The sequence below is a fragment of the Buteo buteo genome, chromosome 13 (assembly GCF_964188355.1).
Source record: "Buteo buteo chromosome 13, bButBut1.hap1.1, whole genome shotgun sequence".
Classification (NCBI taxonomy): domain Eukaryota; kingdom Metazoa; phylum Chordata; class Aves; order Accipitriformes; family Accipitridae; genus Buteo; species Buteo buteo.
Window position 1 is genome coordinate 14,136,695 of NC_134183.1, and position 20,538 is coordinate 14,157,232.

A 20,538-nucleotide genomic window follows, 5' to 3' on the forward strand; every position below is an offset into this window, starting at 1 on the left:
ATTTTCTGGCATGATGATAAAATGCAGCAAATAAATATGTAAAAATAATGACTCTTCCAGACCTTATAGCATTCATTTTAATAGATGCTATTTAACTACAGACAGAATATAGATATCTACCTTTCAAATGCTGGTTACAAAGATTGGCAAGGCTGCCAAGAAAACGGCTTTTTTTTTCCCCCAATAGATATCAAAAAAGAAACAATTTATATGTTGAAATTGCCTTTATTTTTTGATCCATAAATATTTCTTACTGACAAAAGTGGAAAAATCCTTAAGACTCTAAATTTTACTAAACTGATAATATTTTTGTTTACAGTACATACAGAATGTGCTTTTACAGGTAAGTATAACAACAAGAATAATACAGAGAAAAACAGTCAAATACTGCTCATCTTGAAGCTCGTTTAATGGTTAACCAAGAGTCTGTGCAAAGTTACAGATACAAATGTACTTCCTCTTCAGTACTACTGTATAATAAACATGGAATCCATAAACTGGGCTAAAGCACAAAAATATCCACTTAACCCCTCTTAGGAAATATTGTCCCCCAAACTAAAAATATTACAGTAAGAAGTGTCTTTCTCAGAGCCAAGAAATTCTTGCTACAAAAATGTCTAACAGGTTTGCAGACGGAAGATCAGAAGCCGTTACAAAGCACATGGGCAGAGGGCCATGGTGGCACGACACATCTCCCTGCAGTGGAGGTGGTGGAGACGGAGACCTCCCGGACATCGTGCGGTCATGGTGGAGACACGGGACGCCGCTTCACTCGCTGCTGAGAGCAGAGATCTCTTTCAGATTTACACTAACGTGCTCAAACGGGATCATCCAACTCTCCCCTCTGTCCCCGGGCTGCCAGCGGGTGAAACATAGGCTGGTTTTCCCAGCTGCGTTTTGGGCTTGGTGAGGGCACCTCCTTGACAGCCATGAACCAGCTAAGAGAGGCTGGGAATGATACCTTCCACCATACACTTACAGACATACGACACAGAAGCAGCTGTTCTCTAAGAAGCAGTCCCAACACAGGCTTATTGCTAACAACAATTTCTATGAAAATATTTAAGCCCCTTTCTCACATATTTCCCCTACTAACTTTTTACTCATCTGAAATATACTTGAACATGAAATCTGTATATGTTAAATATATTTCAGCGGAGTCCCTCCTTCCAGATTAAACACTAAATCTGAAACAAAACTAAGACAAGCTATTTCTCCATCACGTGAACTGCAGATGGCGAATTGATCACAAATTAGAACACGTACTTCAAATGCAATTAAAGTTACACTCTTTCATGATATTTTTGTTTGTGTGGTGGAAGAAGATGAAGACATCTTCCTAGCTACCAGGAGCCACCCATCTCTTACCAAAGCTTGATGCCAGGCTCTTGCAGGTTCCTGGTGGGAATGCTTCTGATAGACACAAGAACAGAAATATGCATACAGGAAGCCCAGGTACATGGGACCAGCTTTGCAGCCAGCCAGGCTAGCACAACAGTAGACAGAAATAAAATCTAGGCCAGGAAAGGAGGGCTTACTCCCAGGTAACTGTCCCTGTTTCTTCCCACCCACCCACCCCCATCCCCAAGTAACAGATCATCGTTTATAAAAGGAACATTAAAACATTGAAAAATATTTCATTTTTCCTTAAAACACAAGTCACTGGCATTAGAAGACATGACAAAATTTCCGTTCCATGTAGTGATCTGTGTGGTTCATTAAAAATAGTTTTCCACATTTCAAAGAGTGATTCAATATAGTTTGGAAGCTTAGATTGGCACAGGGTCAGTCAGAGCTTAATGATTGCGTTTTACAGTATGTATGTATATGTATGTGTTTGTGTGTATATACATATACATACATGTATCTGTACTAATGAGACAGTTGTATAAAATCCAGTGCAGCTCACTATTGTGTTGCTGCTTGGGGAATGCAAATAATTATCAGTTTGTAGGAAATAATATAAACTTTTCTGCATCACCCTCCCCCAGTCCCTGCACATGCACTCTGGGAACTGGATGCTCCACAGATGTGTGTTTCCACCTGTGGGTTGGAGAAAAAGACAGATCAATTCTTCAGAGTATATTAGATTAATCAAGGCATATTATATTTTACTGTATGAAGGAATGTGACTGCTTCCTGCTTTTCTCCTGAGTGCAGAATGTTATGGTGACTCAGACATGAGGAGAAGAAAGCAGAAAGGTCAAAGTACAGGTAACAGCATCCCTTAGAGCTGCTGCCTGCTAGGAACCCTGACCAGAAGGAGAGCAATGGGAAATCTGGGGAACTGCTTCCCCCCACCCCAGCACTCTCATTCTGGACAGACACTGGATTGCAACATATCAGACATGATGTGGCAGGACAATGGTGACAAACAATGTTAATAAAAATGCCTTGCTGTTCTACAGTGTCTGTTGTGAGAGGGTCTCAAAGCACTTCATAGGCATTGTGGTATGAAACCTCATAATGCCTCTGTGGAATAGGAAAGTGTTACTATTATCATCACATGTTGACCATGGGGAACCAAAGTGCTGGGGACCAGGCTGTGGGTCATGACACACAGTCCTGGACTAAGTGTCTTTTCAGTGACAAATACTCAGAACAAGGAATAAGGAAAAAAATTATGTAAGAACATCTGTGCATGCTGAAATGCCACTGCTCTAGCTACCAACCCATTCCAGCACACAAAGCAAACCATGGTGCCCTGGAACAAATTGTGGTCATCCAAGGCATGGTGCCTCCCCAGATAAATTTGCTGAAAATTTTCTGTGTTGGTGGCAGAGTCCCTGAAGAGATTTGGCCTTGAAAAGCTTTTTGATGGTTCTTGTGGGACACATTTGCTTAAAACAGTTGAGTGGGTGGAAAAGACGAAGAAATGGGGCTAAGATTTCTTTGGAGTATTATTGCCCAGGTAGGACAAGTTAGCAGATGACCTGTGCTCTTTGTCAGTCTGAATAAGAGAAGGCTCTGAGGTCAAATGGCCTGGAGCACAACACAGCATCTGCACGGGCTACTTGAGTGAAAAATTTCCATATCTGCATCTGGTCCAGCAGCTTCTTAGTTCACAAATGGAACATTTAGATGAAGACTAGAGCTTAAGACATACAGCTATGGAAATGGAAAGAGAGGAGTGTTCACCTACCCGTGGCCTCACATGGTCACCTCTGCTCCTCTGGCTCTGCCACCTCAACTCCTGGAGATTCTAGGGTGGACTCTCCTCTCCCACAGTGTTCACATCTCCCTGCTTGAAGAGAGGAAGATCCTGGCTTTGCTTGGGCCAAGAGAGAATGGAAGAGCCCCAGAACCTCAGCAGGGACTGCCTCCCCATCAGCCAGGTGCGTTTCTCTTCTCTTAAGAGTCACAAACTTCAGTCTGTGGGAAGGTCAGCAAGAGCGGTATTTTCACAGGGATTGCCTTCTCTGAAGAAATATCCAGTGACTGAGCTGAGGAGCTTGGAGGTAGTCAGGGGAGAGAAGTATCCATCAAGGGAAGGGGTCAGGAGATGAGGTGTGAGCCTTTTCTCTTTTGTCTCTCCCATGCCATGAACTGCCACTCTGATCCATAGGCAATTCTGGTTGTTATCCAGAATGATTTTGCCCAAGGCTGCATGATAGTGACCATCTGAACCATGGAGACTCTTATTTATTCCTTCCCAGCTCAGTTTCCGTCAAACAAAGTCCCAGTACTTCTCACAGATGGAGTCCTTTCTGAACACAGTCTCCATCAGATGGGGCAGAAGAAAGCTCATGAACTAGGACCCGCAGCCCCAGGACAGTCTGGGAAAGAGAAAGGCCACATGGCCATCCCACAGAGACCTACCTCTAAATCCCACTGAGGGAAGACAGCATGCTCCTCCTGCCTACCCTGCACCAGAAGAACCTAGTGCTGCATCGTAAGCCTCTAGACAAGACTCAAGCTCACAACAACCTCCAATCATTGTATGCTACAGGACTGACATGTTGAGCTTGGAACATCATTAAGGCCAGGAGGTGGGAGGTATTTGAGGGGAAGGAGAAGGGCAGAGCTAATTTAAATGAAGTTTAGTGAAGAGCCATGTAGGAAAAGACTCAGCCTGGGAATCTAGGACATGAAGAGAGAAGTACTGTATGAGAATGTGTTTACAGCCTGAAGTCAGTCGTCATTTCACCCAGAGGAGGGAGCATGCCTGCCATTTGGGTTGGCAGCATGGGTGTGTGCATGTGGTGGGGCTTTGAGTGCACACAATGGACAGTGAGTGCTGGAGAGCGTCCAGCATTAACAGTTACAGCACGGGGTGTGGCTGGCCTTCAAAACCTCTGAGACCCTTTCCTGGCCACAGAAGTCTGTTCTAGTGTGAGTTAGTTCTACAGAATTTGATAGGAACACAAATACAAGGGAAAAAAAACCCAAACCAAAACAAAACCAAAACCAACAAAAAACAAAGCAAAGCCCAATCTGGCTAGAGAGCCAAAGATAAAACCCTCACAAATTCTGGACCCACAAGTCTACATTTTAAAGATTTTACAAATATACATTATCTAATTAGCAGTATATCAGATATACAACATGCCCATTTATTATAATTATGCTGGATATATAATTTATATGCATGAAATGTAACTCTTCATGGTTAGGATTGGTACTTAGTGGAATTGGAATTTGGCAGGTTTTCTTGGGGGGGGGCCATTACATGGAGAAAAAATCAAAGAAAATTACTGACCTGCTTTTTGGTAGACAGACACCCTCAGCTTTCTGCTTCTGCTAAGGGCTAGAAAAAGATTTGCTACATATGGAGTTCTAGGTTGTAACTGAGAGAAGAAAATATGTTCAGAAACAGGGGAACTGGGCCAGTGGAAAATACTATCAGGAAAATAAAGTTCTGGGGAGAAATCCAGGCTCAGTTAAACATGTGGTAGCCTTGCCTTGCAGGGGTCTCAGTGGAGTCAGGACTTCCCCCAGCACGGGTCAGCAGTGTGAAGCTGAACAAATTCTGGTGCTTTAGGTTCAGCAGTGGCAAGAAGCTGGAGGAAGAGAAGCCCTATTCCTCCTTCCTATTTACATGTTGGAGACACCAAGATACTAGAATGAGTGGAGAAAAGGGTCTAACAAGCATTTCAGCATATTTGTGCTTATTGAACACATCAACCCCACTACTTCCTACACTGAGAGAGCAGGCGATTTGTAGGCACTAGTATATTTTTATCTTATGAGTATATTTAATATAAACTAAAACTTTATTTCTCAGCCAGGCTATTCTTCTCCCTAGATCTGCCAGTCCCCTAGGGAAGTCTGCCCTTGAATATGCTCCAAGGGTGAGGAAGAACAGATGTATGGATGCTGGCTGATATCGAGCGGTCTGGAGGTGATCCCCAGCAGCCAGAAGCTTATCTACTTGCTACAGAAAGGCCAAACATGAGGGCTGGCATGAGGACCGAGAACAGGGCCCCTTTCCACCCAGATGGGGTGCTGCATTTCCTCCTCCCTGTCTTGGGCTGCATGAGACTGTTCCTACTTGTAGCAACTGAAAAGTCCTAAATTCATAAAAACAATGAGATAATGCAGGTGAGCCCTTGGAAGGAGCCATCTACTACTATGGCTTTCTTTGACAGAAACTGATGCATGTCAGGAAATTTCCTCTATTATCCCTCACTATGGTCTGTTTGCGTGCTTGAGTTCTTCTTATGTCACTGATGAAGGGGTGGCTTTAAAAACAAGAATGTGGATGGGACTGTCAGAGAAGTCTTTTCAGACACTGAGTTATTAGAGGTTATCTTGGCCTATAAGGCCACTGCAGTACGGGGTGCTGTGGCCACCCCAGTCCTTAATGAGTATCTACAATGCACGAGGTCATATCAAACAGTCACCTCTGTTTTGCTTGCTGTGCGGTAGTGATGGTGGTGTCCTGGAATATAATGCAGTTGTTCTACTGTGTTGTGCCGTCGGGAGGCGAATGCTTGGCGCTTGGCGGAGGTTGGGTTCATACCTAAGGTATTGTACAAGTTATTTGAGGCACTAGGATGGGAGTGCATTTTTGTCATCCTGTAGCGATCCAAGACAGGTGTTGATACAAAGACGTCTGTGTGTGACAATGCCCGTGACATAGACTGCTCGGGGTACCCCGACCGCTCCGGGGAGAGCAGGGGGTCTTGGGAGTGGAGGCGCTCTGCGGACAGAAGCTGCTCGTCTGAGAGGATCCGTTCATAGGACATGCTAAACTCCTCGGGCATGATCCTCTCAGGAGACAGCACTCTGTCCTGGGACATGGCCCTGATGGGACGGCGAGGCCTCTCTCTGTGGTTGGTCTGTTGAGACATTTTGATGACGTTGATAGGGAGCGTGCCCCGGGCTGCCAGGTCGGGCAGGTGTCTCCTCCTCATGTAGTATTCATCAGCCTCTTTGTCAGCTGTGGGAAAGGAAAGGGAAGAGTTAGAAATGTCAGAGTGTCGTCCCACGGGGTGAAAAGAGGCTGTGGACAGCACACGGCCTTGGAGCAGCCTCCCGGTGAGACCCGAGGGACTATCTACCAGCAGCTGGACCTGGGCATGGGCATCCATGCCAGGGTGCTGCCTGTCAGAGAGACATCAGCCCTGTGTGGGTTGTGTTGCCATGGGCTTATGGCAGACGGAGGGAGTTATAATTGCATGCAGACAGGTATAAGGCCCTGTGCAATGCATCACACCTTCTTGCATCATGACACAACAGAGTCCTTACGGTGTCGAGTCCAGACTGTGGTATGGCATGATTCACACAAACGGTGAGTTATGGAGAAATTATCAAACGTCACCTTCACAATACACTTACGAAGAAAGCACAGGGAAGGTGAGCTGAGGCGGGCAAGTTCCCCATTTGAGGAAACTCATACCTCGCTTCTGGCCTCAGATGTGGATGTGCTCTGGGATCCGTGAGTGACTTCATCATCTTTTTAATTACTATTTTTGAATATTTGTAAATTTGATCACAAAGCAGGTTTGTTGGGCATGGGATGCTTTCTCTGAGACATTGAATCATCTGCCTAAGGTTTCATTTTCCATTTTTTCAGACACTTTGGTTGTTGATATAATAGAATTTATCCCATGGAACGTTTCTTGCTCAGTTTGCTTCTTCTGTGTCGTAAATGATCTCTTTGTTGCTCGGAAACTCAGCTCCCCCCCCCCCCTCCCTCTTTTTGGCTTTCAAACAAATGCCTCAGACTCAGAGAGGATGTTGGCTACTGCAGATGTACCCTGATATATCACTTTAATCCTACAGCAGCTGGAATGTCCTGATTCAACCAATTTGTAACTTGAAGAAGCAAATCCACCATTATTTCAGCTTTTTTAAAAAAACAACAGAAACACAAAAACTTTCTGGTAAACCCATTTGATGTTCATATGCCTTAAATTGGGGTACTGGGATTACCTACCTGGAATTAGGATTAGCAGTCCTTGGGCTTCAAGCCCAGTGCAGCTTGTGAACTGTCATGATGGATGCAGAGGTGTAAAGCATGGAACATCAGTCCCTTACCAGAAGTATACTGTCATAAATAGAAGAGCACAATGCTGGCCTCCATGGGTCAAGGGATGGAGGATTGTTTAATGCTCAACACTGATCATCTGTATAAGCCTTCTTCCTCACTTCTTTGTCTAAGATGTTTTCCTGATGTGTCCAAAAGCATCTCCCATGCTTTCTGGCTCATCAGTGACTTCAGAAGACCCCAAAGTGAGACCCATGCCAGACACCTGGCAGGCAGCCATCCTCTCCTTGGAGAAGACAGCATAACACCCGCTGGTGTGTAGGAAGGAGATTCTTCATGCAAAGAAAAAGCAAATTTGTCCACCTTACAGAGGAAACAAGGTTTCTTGCAAAGTAACCTTATGGGAGCAGACTGGTGTAGAGACTACAGAGCTGGGAACACACACACATGACCCAATATGCACTTTCCCTATCAGTCTTAAGCCAACTGTTGATGGGCAGAGACATCATCTCCTATATGTCCTGGCCAGCTCCTGGGACCTGTCATAAAATTCCTTTGGAAAGTCTTTTTCTTATAAGACAAGTATGATAAAGATATATGATAATGATAATAAAGAGGAACCCCACTGATTTTCTCAGGTCCAGTATTTCATTCAGTAGTAGGTGATGTAAGATGGGAAAGTATCAGATGGTGGAAGAGGAAAATTTCACATGCATGGAATTTCTGAGGATGTTTGATTTATAAAAAGAGCAAAATTCTGCTGCAGGACAGTGTGGGGCAATCACGGGATGGATGAGGTAGATGGTCCCACTTTCGATGCTTAGAGTCTCTGTAGGCATTCAACAGACCTGGTAGTTAAATACAGTGTGGAAATTTCCTATTTCCTCTGACATAGCCATAAATCTATACATTTTATGCACCGCTTTGGCTGAGAAATGAAGAAAACTGCCTGGCTGTCCCATGAGGTAGAGTGCTTTTGGAGGAAATGTCAATGCTTTGTGATACGTGATTGGTGCTGACAATGTCCCAGAAGTTTGCTCACAAGACTACTGGTGCCTTAAGGTCTTCACCCAAACCCTGGAGTGCTGTAAGCTTCCTATGCTGGATGATCTTATTCACTATTTTCCTCATCTCCTCTCCCACACATTCAGTGCTCTCTTCAGTGCCCCCTGGACCCTGCTCCTCATGGTCCTGTGAACAGTCCACATAATGCAGATGATCTGTGAAGAGGACGGTTGATCCCCCTGTCTCAGCATCCAAAAGTACAAGCTGAGAATATATGTGTTGAAATGTATGGCCTGTTGGCACCGCTGTTGCTGCCAACCTCTTCTTTACCACCTACACATCACCAAGGCATGAGGATTACCCAGAGCCCTCCTGTACTGGCATGCTTGCTGCTGATGGGATTTGCTCTCCAGAGTATATATTGTAGGAATGAGTCCTTTTTTGCAATCAAGAACTTCTTGGAAGAATATCTCATTGCAAATGTCAGACAGCAGCTCCCCTGGCCTCAAACCCTTGTGTCTTTAAAATCACCTTCTAGGAAGCCTGAGAAGGACTGGGGAAATTCCATATGGCAGCAGTAATTTTAGACATTGTTATTCTATAATGTGGCCATAGATAGACTTGCACACACTTAGTGTGCTCAGGATTATGATGCTTGAGGTTGAGTACAGAATAGGAGCTGAGCAATTAGCACTCTGGCACTTGCTCTCTGCTCTGAATGACAGAAGTTCCACTGGATTTGCCCAAGTGACTCTAAATTGATGTAATTAAAGCAGAGAACATCCCAAATGGAGATGTGCTTGGATGCTCGCACCTGGCTGTGGTAATTGCCAGCAGGAGCTAAACCAGCTTATGTGAGGTTTACAGTGGTCTGAGTCTGCTAGGGAGGTGGCAGAATCAGCTGCTTAAAAGTCGTTTGAAGTTGTTTCTTGCTAATTTAGAGAAAGAAAAGCAGCATGCTCTACACTTTAAAAAGTTTTGCCAATTAGGAGCATTAAAAATATCCTTTCCTTCCCTATTCCATCCCTGTAAACAGTGTAGAAGTTTGCATGGCCTTTTGCTGGCAGTGGCTAAACCATTCAGGGAACTGATTTCAAAGGTGTTTCTAAGCTCATGCAGGCTGTGTCCTCCCATGATGCTGAGAGACACATGTAGATGTTGGCACAGGTATTCTGGGAACATTTTCAGGTGTAAATAAACTTCACATCTCCATCTCAAAGGAATGAAAGCCGAAACGGCAGTTTCCCGTGAACAACAAGCTGGTTTAAGCAGGCACCAGACAGACATTTAACAGGCTGTTGCCTCTGAAAGGTGGTGTCAGTTCACAAGCTCTGCTGAACCAGTCATGGAGAACGTAGCTTGACGAGAGGCCGAGCGTGCTGTATCACACCGTGCCTTCGTGCCGAGGGAGAAGCTCAGCACAACTCTCTAACCACAGCATTTCTGCACCCAGAGGAAGCATGAAATGAATACAGCTCCAGGCTTTTGAGAGTGGAGGCACCAGGGTGCTTCACCCAGTGGAAGGGGGTGGGAACTGTAGACATCTGGTTGCATAGTTTGCTAAAATCAAAATGTCTCCAGGACCTGAAACCATCTAGTCTGATTAATCTCATCCTCATTGCACCAGCAAGTTCACTGGGAAAATAAGGCTCTGATATTGCTACCCCTTATCTTTTCATTGATGCTTATATGATAACTGACATTTGTAATTTTAGCCAAAATAAAACTACAACCACATATCTTTCTCCCTCATGAATGTGCTTAAAAATTAAAAGATGTGTCCTAAGTGGATTACAAAAGGCCAGAAATAATGAGCAGACAGAAAGAAATCACTGACCTATTGATTGACAGAAATTTATCTTTTTTTAAGTCATTCTTGTACTTCTGAGGCTTCACTCCTGTTTTTCAAACATTTGGAATTTACATTACTGGTAATCACATTTTCTGCACAATTTCTGGGTTTTTCTCATTGGTTTTGTGGGGGTTTTTTCCATCCTTTCTTTCCTCCTTTGGCAGTTTCTAGAATATTGACCAGGGCTTGTCTCACCAAAATTCAAGAGTGTGTAAGTGCTTCATCTAGCTTGGCTTTAGGGTAAACTGATTTGCCCTCAGGCAGCTTTTTTTTTTTTTCCTCCCATTTGGAGGAAGAGCCCCAAATGAGTGCTCTTACACATCTCACCTCAACATGTCTAAGATGCCATTGCAGAAAGGCAGAGCACAGCTCCTCTGACACTGTAATTAGAGAAACAAGGTACATTTGTGGTGTTCCGGGAAGAGAACGTGGAAAAACCGTGAATATTTTTTCTTCCCATGGTTGTATGCTAACATGGTGAAAATATATGCATACTACTATGTATGTAAGGCCATCACAGTAATTTCTTTGCTTTTCTTTTCTTTTCTTTCTCTGCAGTTCCAGTGTATTTCTTCTTTGGGTTTGTCTCTCCTGTTTTAATTGGCTTTAACATTTTCAAGCTGCCTAGTCATTTGTGATGATTCTTTAGCCAACACCAAGTGGTTTAATATACCTGAAAATATTAGCTTCCTTCTTGACTGACCTTTCTCACTTAGCTGGAAACAGCAATTCCCTGGAGTGCTGGGCAGGACAGAATTAATACGGCTGCTCTTGCTCGGCTGCATGTTCCCACACCCACCCACCTACCACTGCTCTTCCCACGTGCCAGCTTGACAGGGCTGCCAGGGCAAAGCTGGCACAGGGCTTCCCACGGAGGGGGTACCCTGCCCCTCAGAGCTCCTCCTACCTGGCTTCACAGGTAGCAACCCTAGATGGGTTTCTTTTTGTCTGTGCCTTGAAGTAAGAGCTGGGGAGGTAAACAGCCATGGAAGCAAAAAGCTCACTTCTTGCATGAGACCTGGTTCTGGCTGGCTTCTATGCAGCCAGCAACCTGTTGCCTGTTACTCCTAAAAGGCCTGGACTATCTTCAAGCTCTTGCTCTGGAAGGAGAAGAAGCCATAGTGCTGTTTTCTCAGTCAAATGCCAGCAGAGGTGAGTGCCTGCCCTGCAAATCCAGCGGTGAGGAGCTCCCCTCCCCACGCTGGGCACATTCCCCAGGGACACACAGGTGCAGGCAGCAGGTATAGCTCATCTCTTCATTGTACAAATCACTTAGATGAGTCTCCTAAAGTGGGATGTACTTCCTTAAGCTCTAGGCATCAAAAATTAGGCTTCTTACCCAGCAAAGAGCTAGGTAGCTTCCCAGAGCAACTCTGGTGTCAGTGAGAGACTGGGACCTTCAGAGGGTTCGTATAGACATGACTGTCCTTCACTGATTACAGAGATGCCTGTGTCAAACAGATAGATAAGATGCCTGATTGCTGGATGGCTAAAATAGGATGAGGTGGATCTGACCATACCCTTGCTGAGCTCTGTCTCCTCATCTCTGGCAATGAAATACTAAATATTATTTCTTCCTGGATATGCCTTGATTATTCAGTTTAGATGTTCTTGGGCAGAAACTGTCTTTCACTATCTGTCTCTGCTAACTGTGGGAAAATAAGTGACCTTTAGCTGTCTGGCAAGCCTGAGGAAACCCAGGCAAATAGCTGAAACAGCCTAAAAAAGTATCTAATGCCTACAGTATTTCTTTTGTTTTACTCAAAAAGAAATACTATATTTGTTAATGACCTCTTTACAACATTCATTTTTTTAAACCATGGCAGGAAGTTCATTAGAAACAAGTAATTTTAAATATGAAAAATAAATGCCCAATAATTCATTTGCAAAGCCCAGCATTTAGATATTTCTTTTTTTCTGGATTTTCTGTTACCTTTAGCTCCTTCATATGGAATAGGAAAATGATATTGCTGACATTTTACAAGGAAAGGTCTAGAAGCTGAGTGCCTATTTTCCTTTGGCTCTGGAGAAGACCAGCTATAAGAAAGTGATTCAGTGATTCTAGAGGTGCTGAGGATATGCAAGCGCAGTGGAAGCATAGAGTGCTTAGCACTTTTAGAGCTGAAACTGCTTATTTAGTTACTCAAACATACAGTGTGAGGCAGTTGGTTTGACATTTGTCAAGTGCTTTGCAAGAGGATGTGTTGGTGCCTTGCAAAGATGACAACTATATCTAGACCTACCATTGATGGCTAAATAGCTGGTATTTCCATTGCAGTGTGCATGGATTCCCTTCTAGGGTTGACACTGCTGAAAAATTAAAGGTGTGAATGAACCCCACTCTAGCCAATGGCTAAAGGCTAACTCTAATGTTCTTAGATTCATGTTGACTGTCAGGTATCCTCTGAATAGGAAGAGGGACACTAACTGTCCAGAAGGTCAGGAAAAGCTCAAGAGAGGGATGCTTACTATGCTCAGCACGTTCTTGAGGACATTTAATCTTGGCACCTTAACACAAGCCTATTTTTGTCATTTTAGACAAATATCTAGGAAATGTAATGCTGGACTTCAATACTCATTCCCTTCTTCTGTGATCTACTGAGGGGCAGGTTGTACAGGTAGGGGCCTGACCTTTCTTCAGCTGCTGAGCAAAACTTTTTGTAGCCAATGGGGCAGACTGCTAAGAGACCACATAGTAAGGTATTGCTCAGTGCAGGGATGGCATTGCTTGGTGTGAGTGAATTTACACTCAATGTGAGTCAAGTAAGCATTGTAGGAGTAGGTAAAGGATAGTGTTCAAATCTGACATACATTTCCACATGTTTCAGTTAGCATTCATTTGTGGTTTTTTAATGTTTCAGTGAGATACATCAGTAACTTTAACATGGAGCTCAAGGAGATTTCACTGAGCATCTATGCACAATATGTAAAGCAATAAATGAACCACAGGCTGTAAGAGGTCCTCACAATCCCCTACGTCATGACAGGAGCAGCCATTGTTGCTGTTCCTGGTGGGCACTTCTCTAATGTTCTCAGTGATGCGAGGACAGAGATCTCCCAGACTCTGAATAGGAAGTACATATCACAGGTAATCCCAGGCACTGGGACAGTAGGGGTTTTATATATATATGTATATTATAGGGGTTTTTTTATATTTTTATAGTAGTTTTTTATATTTTTATTCTCAGCTGAGAAATGAAAATAGATCATCACCTCAAAATGGGGACATTTGAAAGCAGTAATATTACAATGACATGATTTCAAGGGTTTTCCAATATCAGATAGTATCATCAAAGCTGCTCAAGAACATGGATGGTTCATCACTGGGATGCATCAAGGGAAAAATGCTTATGGTTGGGAGTGTGAGATCCAAATGTTACCAGGGAACAAAGCTCATGGCAGAAGCAGAGCTGTGCACATGGCACACTGAACAGGAAGGATGGCAGGCTCCAATCACAAAATACCTTATCTCTGTTCACCAACATGGTTAAGAATATGCTTACTTTTAAGCACATCAAATGTATTTGCCTTAATGTTAAATGTACATAAGTCCCAAATTGAAATCCCAAGGAATGGGCTGAGATTTTTATGTGCTAAGTTTCCATTCCATTTTCTCTTTTGAAAAATCTTCCACAAAGATTTCTTATGGACAGTCCAAGGGCTTCCTGCCACTTAATTTTGTTTGTCACACTTAAGTGGCTAAATTGGGAATACAGATTTTATATAGACTAAGGAAGTAGGATCTGCTCCTCATCCTCACCTACCTTCAATGAAGCAATTGCAACTATAAACACCCAAGTTATTTCTCTAAATTAGGCAGTGTGAATACATGGCTGCATCCAAAAAATGCTCATGGAAACATACACGCTACAAACCTAGTGTCAGTTTGGAGACAGCATTTTCCTGCACAAATATCACTTATTTCATAATCCCACCAAAGCTGAAGAGTTTGCCATCAGCAAAGGTGATGGGCTGGACCATTACAGGAAAGTTGGCAGAACAATGCAATACATAAAATAGCAGGAAAGAACAGATACTAACTAGTGTGAACAAGGTAGTGAGCAATGTGCTGAAATATCAGAGATGCACCATGGATCAGTGTACAATACAGGTCAGGACCAGATCTGGACACATACACCATGAAACACAGGAGATTGCAGCACTGTTCAAGGCAGGCAGATGTGCTCCTACTGAAATAGTAGCTCCCAACCATTTCAGCAGCTTTTTCTTGGCCTGGATTTGTCATCTCATTCCAGATACTCCATGGATGGTAAGATACCTGCCCTGGGTATGCTGAGGTGAGCTCAGCTGACCTGAGGCAGCCAGCTTGGCTCATCTCAACTCCGGCAGAAAGAAAAAGGATTCCTAGATGACTCTATCAGGAGTAGATAGGAGGTGGAGTAGTGGGAGGTAGCACAGCAAGGAGGCCAGTAAGCAAATAACCACGTGTTCTCACAGTAATGAAGTGATTCTTTCTCTATACTCCTCCTTGATGGGGAGTGACAGCCAAAAGAATCATTACCGGAGATGCCAACTTGGGCAGTACAACAATAGAGGGAAGAAGGTTATTGCCTTAACATTGTGCCCACCATGGCTTACAAGCAAATGAGATACAAAGGAAATGAAATGAGCTGACACCTACTTAGTCTCTTCAGAGAAGAATATTTACTTGGATTTGTCTTGACGGCAGACTCATAGGAGGGTGGGAGGTGAGAGAGGTTCTGGAAGGACCGGGAGAAAGACAGATCATAGGGTTCGGTGGCAGAAGTAAGGATGTTGTTCATTCGTGGCTTGTCTGGAAGAAAAAAAAAAACAACAACAGAGAAAGGCATGTCTATATTATGCACCAAACTAAGTTGAGAGAGGCAAGCCATTCCCACGAACTCCGGCAGGGAGAATAGCTGTATCTGAGCCAGCCTCAGTGACAGGCTGTTGGACATAATTCAAAGTGGCACTGACAGATCAGTGAAAAACAGATCCTGTGGTGTTGTTTCCTTGTCCACAGTGATTATGGAGAGAAGCAAACTGCTGCCTCAAAAGTGTCTGTACCAACCAGCTCTCCTTACAGCGGGATAGTGGTTCTGGTGGACTGTTAGTCACCTCACTTACCGTGGAGGGCTGTGTCATGGTGCTATGAACTGACCCCACTGCAGCCTGCAGGAGTTCAGGCAGCATCACCTACCTTTACCCCAGCAAGCTGTGCTTTCCCCACCCTCAGAGATATAGGAACGAGTCTATGGGGTTATTTCAACTGGGGCTGATAATCAAATTGCTCTCGTTATGCCAGATTTCTGATTAATGCTCTGAACCTGGAGGCTTATGGGCAAAGCCGGTCCATGGCCCCAGCTGTTCTGGTGGGCTCTAGAGATGTCCATGCTTCACCTGCACACAGGAAAGTGTGAAGTGGAGCTGTGGGGTGCACATCTGGGTGCAATCAGAAGACAAGGCAAGGTTTGGAGAGCTTCCTAAGGCAACAAAGGAGGTGCCATCCCTGAAGGCTGGAGGATGTCCCTGTACTTATTTTCATTTTGTTGGTCACTGAGGTAGTCCCCAGCCAGTGTCAAAATGCCCACTGTCAGGATGCTAATGCTGAGGGCACTGACAATAAAGATAAGCACTGAGCCTGGATGTTAAAATTCAAGTCCAGACAACCTGCAGAGTTTTGAAATCATAGTCCTTTGCTGCAAGCTGGATAGAAAATGGTCTCTTATCAGCTCAGCCAAGGGACAAGGACCTGTTGAATTGTATCTATAAATCCCAGGTGTTCAGATATTAAAATAGGCAGGTACAAGAGTATTAAAAATAGCAGGAGCTTCAATTATTAGAAGCAAAGCTAGAACTAACTACAGTGGGCTCTAGAGAAGCTTGCAGCAGTGATAGGATTGCATTAGTTGAGTCAAAAGTCCAAGGAGGCGGCCACTTCAAGTACAGTCTGAAAATGAAATCAGAAGGCAAATTCTCTGATACAGCCAAGAAGCAGCAGAATGCCCAAGTCCTGGGTTCATGCATTCCTGTTGTGCACCCATCTAAAGTGTGCTCATGAAGAGCAATGCAACAACTCCTAGAAAGAATTAAAACAAAATCCACCCAAGTAGGGCGCAGATATTTCAGCAGACATTTTTCTAGACCTGAGTTACAAATTAAAACCTTTCCTGCAAAAAAAAAAATTTGCAGGAGTCAGGCCACCTCCTCCCCTGCTGCCTTTCTCCTGTGTGGAGTCCTGTTTGTGTTAGACAGCAGAACACCTTCTCTGTGAGTGCTCTACGTCCTTGGTGCTCTCTGTTGCCTAGAAATGGACCCAGCAGTTCCCACACATGTCTGCATGTGGAGATGCAGAGCTGCTCTACAACTTTTCTCCCACTGTGACTTCCCCTAGATGTTTTAAACCTTCTGTCACCTACCTTTCATATTGCACACATGCTTCTCAGTGAAAGACAGGCTGAGACAGTCTTGTCTTCCAGCACAAACCTGCTCATGATTTTCCAAAGCCAGTGTGGTCAGAGCACTCCTCTGCAGCTCTCAGCAGACTTACATGCCCAGTGCTCAATTCAGAGGCACCTGAGCCATTCGGGGTATGCCAGGGTATCTAAGACACCCACAAAGGGCAGAAAGGAGTGATGTGGGACCTATCAGAGATCTGATGCCACCAATATTTAGGCACTTGAATTACAACTACTATGTCAACAAACCCAACACTTGCTTCTTCCTGCCCCTGTTGTCACTGATTCCATGCACTCTGCTGCTCCATGAGCTTCCTCACAGCAAAGCTTCCTGCAGAGCAAATCACAACAGTCCACTCTTTCCCAGCTATGTCCAAGGTATGACCGTGAGTGGAGGAACAGCTTCCCCTCTCCCTGAGCACCAGGCTGGCACCAACCAGCATGGGATATCCCATCTTGTGTGATTCCCCACTGCTGCCAGCACAGCAAGGTGAGGGGGAAGGAAACTGCTCTGTCAGCAACAGGGGCTTCACATGTTTCAGCAAACACCTGCATGCTGTTTTCAGAACAACTGACAGCCAGTGTCAGCCACCCCAGAGAAAAGGAACAGCCCAGCTCTCTGCCAGAGCATCATTTTGTTCCCAGTTCTGAGAAATTATGAGGCACTTTCTTACAGAATTTAACAATGGTGAAAATTCCCTCTTAACAGTACAATAACCATCTTGGTAAATAAACTCTTCTTTCCTATTGCTTATGTGTGTCTCTGCACTCCTGGAATAGGGTTATTGTCTGGCAAAAAGAACATAGCCCCAAGTGAGCATATAGCTAATGTGTCATCTCTCTGAGAACATTATTTTCTTGCTGATGACTTCAATCCATGTCTAATAGACTGACTGCAGGATTAGGAAGTGCATCATATTCATCAGGGCACTGGAAACAATTGATTAGATATTATCCAGTAAACAGAGACTATATCAGCATTGAAACTATGTCCCTACTCCTATTTGTGCTTGTGTGGCAAGGACCCTGGGGTAACATCTCTTTGCAAATTTCTCAGCCAGAACCTGTATCTAATCTCCATTTTGCATGGAGGTTTGGACATGCTGAAATAAGCCCAGTCATATGTATGGAATTTGTGTTCAGTGCCAAAGCAGGAGCATTAATTGACTGCTTGCATGAGGTGTGTGAAATTAAGTGCCACACATTTATCTGATGGGCTTGTGCAGAATCAGTACATCTTCTTACTGCTTTTTCTATCCAGTCAGTCAGAAACAGACTGTAATGATTTTGGCAAATGAGAAGTCACCTTGAAATCAACTACCCATCATTCAGCAAAATAAGGGATAAACTGAAATGACCAAAGATAATTTCAGATGTCTTTTGCATAATGTAGTTTGAGGGCAAGATCAGAGAACTAAGAGACTCTAGTAAGGAGAAATATCTTGTGCAATTTATATTCTGGGACCAGTTCAGCAGAAGTTCTTCTGTTCAGCAGAAGTTCTTCACTCCTGCAATACATTTGAGTCATGCTTTTCTCTGGCCTCTCTCCTTTTTGTTTGTGGTGTTTGTTGGCTCCTATGGAAGATGCAGGACATAATTAATTAACATAATTAATTAATAGGATGTAAATAAAAAGGTCTCTCCTTTTCCTGCAAGGTGGCTGAGGTTGCACGCTGCTCTATTTCCCAGCATTCCCACTCATTCCAGTGGAGCTCTACATTCTGGGCAATGGGAGATAACCACAGGAAAATGGACAATATGTCCCATGGTTACTGGGATTACCTTTGAAACTTGGTATTAGTCCACATTTTCCTCACCACCATCCTGCAGTCACATGCCATTTTATGCCTCTCTGATACATCATGCATTCTGGGCACAATTTACAAAGTTATTTGCAGAGGGACATGGAGGAAATGAAGCTCACCCAGTGCATAGCACATACAACAGAGATGGGAACATCATCCAGTAGTGTAATTTCTCTTGGTTTCTAAATTCTTTTTGCTACAGACTCAAAGTAATCATATGTTTTTACAGCCAATGCAACATCTTAAAATTCTGCCAGTGTCTCTCTGATTAATTCAGCAGGAGAGGGCTCAACTCTGCAGCATTTCCCCATCTACTGAGCATCAGTGGTTTCACGGTGCTTTGACCAGAGTGCCGTGTTGCTCCAGCCACTGGCAGGGCTGGTAGCATGACAGAGCACTGCCAAAAATTCACTAGGCTGCACAATGTTGGCATGATAAGCTCAGGAAGGGAGCAGGCATCTCTGTGGAGAAACACTCTTCCTTTGCAGCGCTAATCTCTCTTCTTGGACACCTACCAAGCAAGAACCATGCATTTCTTCTGCATGAGCCAAAATTGTTGGGCTGGTCCAAACCCTGTTGTATTTCCATGAGAACCAGTGGACTCATGGGCCAGGCTCAGAAAGGCTCCCCTGCTCCACTCAGACCAGGCTCTTGCATAAAATCTTGAGCAGGTGCCACCCTGGAGCAGGCTGGCAGGGAGCTCTGCACCTGAGGAACCAGGAGCACTGCCTGCACTGAGGGACTGCCAGAAGAACAAGTCTTCTGCTACATTCTGCATCCTGAAAAGGGTCTATGGCCTGCAGTTGGTATGTCACCCACATGGATGTTAGGGGTTGCAGTTCCCTCTGTGCATTGAGGACTGCAATTATAGCTGGCCTCTGAGTAGACGTATGGATTCACTCCTCTGCTTTATGCATGCACTCAACTGCTTTGTAATCTATGAAGGAAAGAAGTTCACTCCAAGTTGAGGGAGATCCTCATTCCATTGTCAGTGCTTTGCAAACTTTCTGCAAGCACAAGGCTCAGAAGCAGTTTCAGGATTTCTAAAGCTGGAGACTTGTGTTGTGGAGATTAGACCTGATGTCTTCTCGAAGTGTCTTGCTCTTCCCCTGTTCTTGGGAAAGAGTTTCTGTTTCAAAGTGTGTTTACATGAGGTTCAGAACCTTTCACGTACAAGGACACGAGCAGTTGATACCCAAGACAACAAAAGTGAATTTATGGCAAAGTTTTAAACAAAGCTCAAGTGGCAAAAGGGATCTGCTCCATATTTGCATGAGTCTGCACATATGTTGTGTGAATTTTGCAAGACATTTCAACAGATGCCTTTTAAAACATTCACCCAGAGAAAGCAAACAATGTCACCTAGGAGAAGCTGATACAACCAAGCCTTCTGCTGCTCAGCTTCAGCTCAGCATAGCTTCAGTCCTCTGTCAAAGCACACACTGCTTCCCCAGCACTGCCTTCTGCTCAGCCGTTTGAAGGCTCAGACACAAAGTCTTCTCCGATTCTGATGCAAGCTCCTACAAAGGACTGCATTCCTCAGGAAAATCTGGTAGTAGCTGATGACATTTGGTAGCCTTCTGTGCCAAGACTTAGCACCTCCTGAGCCATCCTGCGAGTGACATACTGCTATAGCAGTCAAAGAACTGATGTTCACAGACTCAAATTAAAATTTATAACATATATCTTCAGTGTTTGCGGGAGGAACTATCTGTGTTTTCACACTTCTTTTTTTATGTTACAAACACTGTTATTAATAGTCTTTTGCATCTTTCACAAAGAATCTCAAAGAGGTTTATGCATTTCCAGGTCAGATCCTCTGTGGTGTAAATCAGCAGCTCTCCAGTGAGCAGCTGCCCTCATTTATATGAGCTGGAGATGCGGGATTTTAAATTCAGTCAGTGATAAAAACCCTCTGCATATCAGGATGGTGCTAGGATTAGGTCTTTCAGGGCTCATGACTGAGAACTGAGCAGCAATCTGAAAGGGTAAGATGCAAAGAGG

At 44.1% G+C, this 20,538-nt stretch overlaps 1 protein-coding gene across 1 annotated transcript in view; it reads right to left on the reverse strand.

The window, feature by feature from the left end:
• Positions 1 to 5,705: 5,705 nt before the first annotated feature.
• Positions 5,706 to 20,538, reverse strand: part of SHISA6 (shisa family member 6) — a 257,505-nt gene continuing 242,672 nt past the window's right edge. The window contains exons 5-6 of the mRNA XM_075043929.1: positions 14,932 to 15,084; positions 5,706 to 6,382 (exon numbers count right to left, since the gene is read on the reverse strand). Of these exons, the coding sequence (XP_074900030.1) occupies positions 5,832 to 6,382; positions 14,932 to 15,084 (704 nt within the window). The 3' untranslated portion in view covers positions 5,706 to 5,831. The remainder of the gene's footprint in view (positions 6,383 to 14,931; positions 15,085 to 20,538) is intronic.